Source organism: Clarias gariepinus, chromosome 15 (assembly GCF_024256425.1).
Source record: "Clarias gariepinus isolate MV-2021 ecotype Netherlands chromosome 15, CGAR_prim_01v2, whole genome shotgun sequence".
NCBI classification, from domain to species: Eukaryota; Metazoa; Chordata; class Actinopteri; order Siluriformes; family Clariidae; genus Clarias; species Clarias gariepinus.
The window spans coordinates 10,059,487-10,065,520 of NC_071114.1; the positions used below are offsets into that span (position 1 = coordinate 10,059,487).

The 6,034-nt window shown below is 36.0% G+C and overlaps 1 protein-coding gene across 1 annotated transcript; it reads left to right on the plus strand.

Annotated features, from left to right (window-relative positions):
- Positions 1-3,038: 3,038 nt before the first annotated feature.
- ccl25b (chemokine (C-C motif) ligand 25b) lies at positions 3,039-4,594 on the plus strand. The gene is made up of 4 exons (XM_053513695.1): positions 3,039-3,101; positions 3,219-3,302; positions 3,508-3,625; positions 3,809-4,594. Exons 2-4 carry the CDS (start codon positions 3,239-3,241, stop codon positions 3,918-3,920), a joined length of 294 nt encoding a protein of 97 aa, XP_053369670.1. The 5' UTR covers positions 3,039-3,101; positions 3,219-3,238; the 3' UTR covers positions 3,921-4,594.
- The last annotated feature ends 1,440 nt before the right edge of the window (positions 4,595-6,034 follow it).

Sequence of the window (6,034 nt, forward strand, 5' to 3'; positions counted from 1 at the left end):
TGTTAATGATCATGATTGACTACATCCGGTAGCTTCTCTGTGCCAAAAGAAAAAGGGTGTGTTTGACAGCACTCGTTAAATTGGACAACACACAGTACAAAGAAAAATTTCTAAGGAACTCTAAGTCCAAGCTGAAGGAAAATTAGTTTGGATGGCCCACCATGACTACCAGTGTCACTGTCTTTAGTCAAATTGTACTGTATATTGCCATAGATTGAAAGCCTGGCATCTAAGAAGTAAGCCCCTGCTCCATTATCCACACTTTCAAATTTGGAAAAATTTGCAGCTGACCAAATGGACAAAGTAAAGCCTTCTAAAGGAGAGTTTTGACCGAAGTTATGTTTAGAGGAGTAAAAGTGCATTCAACCATAAGAACCTCTTGTGTATCAAATTTTAACCATGGTGGTGGTAGCATCATATGGTTTTTTGATTCCCTCAAATCATGTTTTACCAGAACATTGACCCCAAATACATATCAAAGCTGGTTGTGGAATGGGTAAAGTAGGACAATATTATGCTTTTTAGCCCTTAACCCTATTTAGATTTTGGACCATGTTTAGAATGATTTATGCCAGGAAACCAAAAAAATGAAATGGTAAAATATTCAACCACAATTCTTTCACAACCTTGTTGATTGGCTCCCAAAAACATCTGCTGAAGTTCTGAACCTTTCTAAGGGTCAAATCAAATATTAGGTGTGGTGTACAGTATGTATACCTAAGACCCCATGTTGATGGGAAAGATGTATTGCAGCAAATTGCAGTAAAAATATGTTTTGCACAATCAATCTTCCACAGAATGACAGCACTTCAAAAAAATGAATGAAAGACAATACAGTATTTGCCATGTTTATGATGAGTGGAGAAATAAAATATATTACCACTCTATAAAACTCCTCAAATGCAGTGCTCAATGAGGTGCTGTGATAAAATACTAAGCTGCAGGTTCTACTGTATATGGGTTCTAGTGAAAAAAAATGTTGTTTGTTTGTTTAAGGATCCCTTAATATGCAAGTTTCTTGCAGTTACTGGAACACTGCTGTGAATTATTTCAACAAACCTTTACAGTTCTGACCTTGTTTCAAGCCATTTTCACATGTTTGGGCTATTAAAGGACTTCCTGGGAGGCTGATCATGGCTCTGATGTCCTGACAAAACGTTTACCCTTGATGGTATACAAGCACTAGTGAAACACTGAGATAAGTGCACTAGTGTAGCAGGAAATTATATAGAGAAATAGAATAGTTTCTACTCTGATGACTGTCCTGTTATACTGCACAATCAATCGTTTTTTTTTTTCACCCCTGCTTTTAAGAGTGTGACTGTGAAGAAATACAGTATGGGTTTTTTTCCTTGCTTGGGTAAAGAAAAATAAGTGGTTTAAAGATGTTTTGCAGTAACATAAACAGTGACACTTCTCAGACAGATGCTATCTTCAGGATTAAATGCTTGAAGGATTTCTATGATATGCATGGTAAGGTGTGGATTTCACAAGTATCAAAAATAAGGGAAAAGAAAGAAAAGTCATTTGTATTGTTTCTATTCATTTTATGCTATTATGGTAAAAACAAAATGATCTTGATTAACTAGACATCTAACAACTCACATTATGAAACTTTACTTTTGTCTTTCCTTTCAGACAAAGTTGTAAAATAAAAAATAAAAAAACACATGGAACATGTTGCAAAACATTGCACAATCACACTTCTTAGATTTTTGTTTATATTGGCTTTGATAAGTTCCAGATGTGCGTGATCAAGGTTTTGGGGACGACATGCCTGGACTCCAGTATTGCACAGCAGTTAGTTTATCAGAATATGTCTTATAACATTATTTTCAAATATTTCTTTCATATTGAAAAGTAGCCAATTAACAGTTGGAATGTTTCTTTTCTTAAAAATTAAGAATGACATTTGCAGCAGCCATTAAAATCACTGTTTAAGGATATCACTCACTCACTCTCACTCATCTTCTATACCGCTTTCCTTCATTCAGAGTAGCGGGGGCCTGGAGCCTATCCCAGGAGACTTAGGGCACGAGGCAGTGTACAGACTGAACAGGGTGCCAATCAATGCCAGGGCACACACACACTACGGTCAATTTGGAAATGCCAATTAGCCTAATCTGCATGTCTTTGGACTGTGGGAGGAAACCGGAGTACCCAGGGGAAACCCACCAAGCACAGGGAAAACATGCAAACTCCATGCACACAGAGACGGGAATCAAGCCTGGCCGGGAATTGAACCCGGACCCTGGAGGTGCAAGCGACAGTGCTAACCACTACACCACCGTGCCATGTCGTAAAATAATACACGAGGGTCATTTGAGACAATTAGGGATGAAATCTTTTGTAAAAGACGGCATAAGACCAATTGCCATTTACAGAAGATTTTAAGCACAGAAAAATGGTGAAACCTTCAGTCACATAAAACATTTTAAAGCCCACTGTAGTCTATTCCCATTAACATATTGACGCTTTAAAATCTCTGAAAAATTTATCAGTAACTTGCTGAAGAAACGCATTTGTCTGTGGGAACTGTTTATTCAGGAAAACCACTTGCACATTACAGGAACTCTACTGAGAGCTATTGCCACTCCTAATGCTAATCCTTAATTACTAATCCCCTGTACAGTCCTGACCCCTGAATCGCATGTTTTGGGGGTTAAAGGAATTCCTGGGGGGCCAGCGTTTAAGACAGGCAGTCTGATCATGGCTCCGCCATACTGAGAAAACTTTCTACCCTGATAGTATCCAAGCAATAGTGAGATGCTGGGATGAGAACATGCAGTAAGTGTAGCAGAGATATGAAGAAATTAAGGGATTTTTTTTACTCTTATAAATGTCTTCTGTGCAATCCAAAGTCCGGGTTTGACTTGAATGCTCTTTGTAGTTACTATTTTGTTCTATCAACCAGAAAGAAAAGAAAAAGAATCTGGTTTCAAGTTTATGCCTTCTTTATCATTGGTAGATCTTTGTGAAATGAGAGGAGGAGGCGTGTTAGTATAATTGCTGAAACCCATAAATGGCAGAAGCTTCCCCAAAGGCTGTAGAAGAGCCGTTTCAAAGAGCAGCATACACTCTTCTCCCGAGAGAAATTCAAGGTATGTAATTTTATTGCACACACATTTTATTCACAGCTCAGGAAATGTTTGCATACAAATGTTTAAGATTAATTAATTGCTTGAGCTTAAAGCAATAAACATTTTATTCTGCTTCAGGTAAAATCAAAAGAGCAACGATGAAGATTTGTGTCCTTTGTTTAATTCTGCTTCTGGAGTGCATGTACTCATGTTTGGCACAAGGTAGCCTGTATTTTTTGTTTTTTATACCATCCTTTTTAATGATCAGCATGTGTTTTGGGGTTTTTGTCACAGGCTTGACATTGCCTCATGTCCAGTCAGCTGAAAATATTTAAAGAAATATTTAAAATATTATGCAATTAATATTAGTATGCCATTTTATCAGTAGATGTGCACAATGGTTAATATTATTATTTTTTTTTAACAGGTACTTATGAAAGTTGTTGCCTTAGTTATAATAAAGAGCCCAAGCAAAAAATGAAAAACAAAGCTGTGAGCTATAGAATCCAGGAGACTGATGGAGGATGCAACCTCCGTGCTGTTGTGTAAGTTCTATTTATTTTTAAACAAGATTTAGAGAAAGTAATAATTTTTTGAAAATAAAGAGCATACATTCAAAGAGAAAGTATATTCAATGCATTTTAGAATTCATGTCATTAATATATTATTGATTAATTGATAAATTAAGATTTACTGTAACAATATTCTTTTATTTTTTTCCCAAAAAGTATCCAATACAAAAAGGCGCAAATGAGGTTATGTGCCGACCCCAAGCAGAAATGGGTGCAAACACTGATGGAAACCATAAAGAAGAAGCAAGGTTTGAAAAAAAAGAATTAAAATCACACCTACTGTTTTCATCTGCTTGTGTGGTGATCTTGGTTATTAAAAAAATAAATTAATAAATAAAAAAAATAACCTAAATTTATTACTCTTTGTACGAATTTGAACAGTTTTAGAACAGATCACATCCAGTGCACTCTACATTTTCATTAAGCTGTAAAATGAACGTTTTGTGTATTTGTGTATTTGTGTATTCTTCTGCAGTTGTGTTTGATGCGTGACATATTGTAAATATTACTTGTACATATGCTTGTTCGATATTTTGCCTTTCCTGAAAATTGTTATATTTCTAATTATCTGGCCAGTCCTTTCTGGTTTTGTGAAATCTAATCTGTGAAATTTTTTTTTTTTTTTTTTTTTTTTTGCTTGCCTGTTTTATTTGTTGTATTTTATATATATATATATATTTGATATAAATATATTTTTTCATACACATTCCATAATAGGACATTTTGTTACAATAGTGGTACATATATGTGTATGTATGTGTGTGTGTGTGCATTGTGTGTGAGAATTGTGTGTGTATTGTTTTTCATAATAAAGGAAAGAAAATATTTCCTCAAGATTTGTCTGCCATATTATCTGCCTGTCGAATTCCAAATCATTTATTTCACTGATAAGATCAAAGTAATTATTTCTGCATTGTTTATAAATAAACACGGAAAACTTGACCCAACAACTTGATCCAACATTAATACACATCTTTAATAGCTTTAGAATTTAAAAACTGAACAAAAAAGTTATATAAACAATCCAGGCCAGGTTTTTCAAAGGCTTTGCAATGTTAAGATCATTTTCACTCTAGAAGAGAGAGAGAGAGAGAGAGAGAGAGAGAGCGTGTTCAGCAAAATCCTCGCTCCAACTTTTAACAATGCACCTCGTTCAGGATTGCTCTGAGAAACCCGACTCTGTGTCAGTAGTGCAGGATGCAAGTGAAGGGAAACAGGATTTTATTAAGTGTAGCAAACATGACTAATATGTGAATCAAGGTGCAAGGTGAAGCTGCAGGCAAGAGTCGGGTCATCAATAGCTGAGATTAACTAGGGCAGGCACGAGCAAGTCAAGAAAACCAGGAACAGAAGAAAAAAAAAACTGAGATTATCAATAATGAAAAGGCTTTGTAATAACTAGTATAAACAACAGAAACAGCATGAACATGTGCCTCCCAATGAGTGAGTGTGGACTGAGTTTTTCAACTCGCAAAGATCACACGCCTCTTTGCCCTGCTTTGCAGAGTATGTAAGGGTTTCAGGACAGTCAGGAATCCCTAATACAGGTCGTGCAAATTAAGAAGAAGAGGTTATGTATTTTTCTGTCAATGATTTTTTGACATAAAATGACTTTTGCTTGTTATCTTGATTAAATTAGGAGTTGGTCATTAATTGCAGTTGTTTGTTGTAAAACCAAGAAAACCATTCTAATGTTGACTATCAGTCTAGAAACCTGAGAAGACAAGTGGAACAACACATTGACTTCATTAACAAACCAAACAACACATAATAACCACAACTTTGAGGGTATCCTACAAAGGGTGTTCGAGCCAATCCGGGACTTGTGATGAATTTTCTCGTGACATGTACAGAAGACTTCAAGCGCAGTACTGCAATGAGACTCTTTGCTGCAGTAAAACATGTAAAACGTTTTAAAGAAGGCTCAGAGCTCACTGCAGTTATTCCCATGACCATTCAGCAAATGGAATTCGTGACGATCAAAGATCAACAGATAACTTGTCACCAACTTGTGGAAGAGATGCTTTTTTCTGTGGAAACTGTACACACAATTATTTATAAACACCACTCGAGTGTTACAGGGAGTTATTGCCGTATAGTCACAAGCCTTTTCCACATGTTTGGGCCATTAAAGGAGTTCCTGAGAGGCCAGAGTTTGAGATATAAAGCACCAGGTCAAGTATGGCTCCAGGTTACTTAGTGTATAAGGGGATACAGAGAAATATAGAGAAATAATATAAAAAGCTAAAATAGCTTCTAGTCTCATTAATGTGTTCTGTTCTCCTGTACGATCAAATTCAGGCACATTCCACTAGAGAGTGTTTTGTGACGGAGCGCATTGCGTGTCCTGGACTTGTTTGTAATATACTTGATATAAGTGTA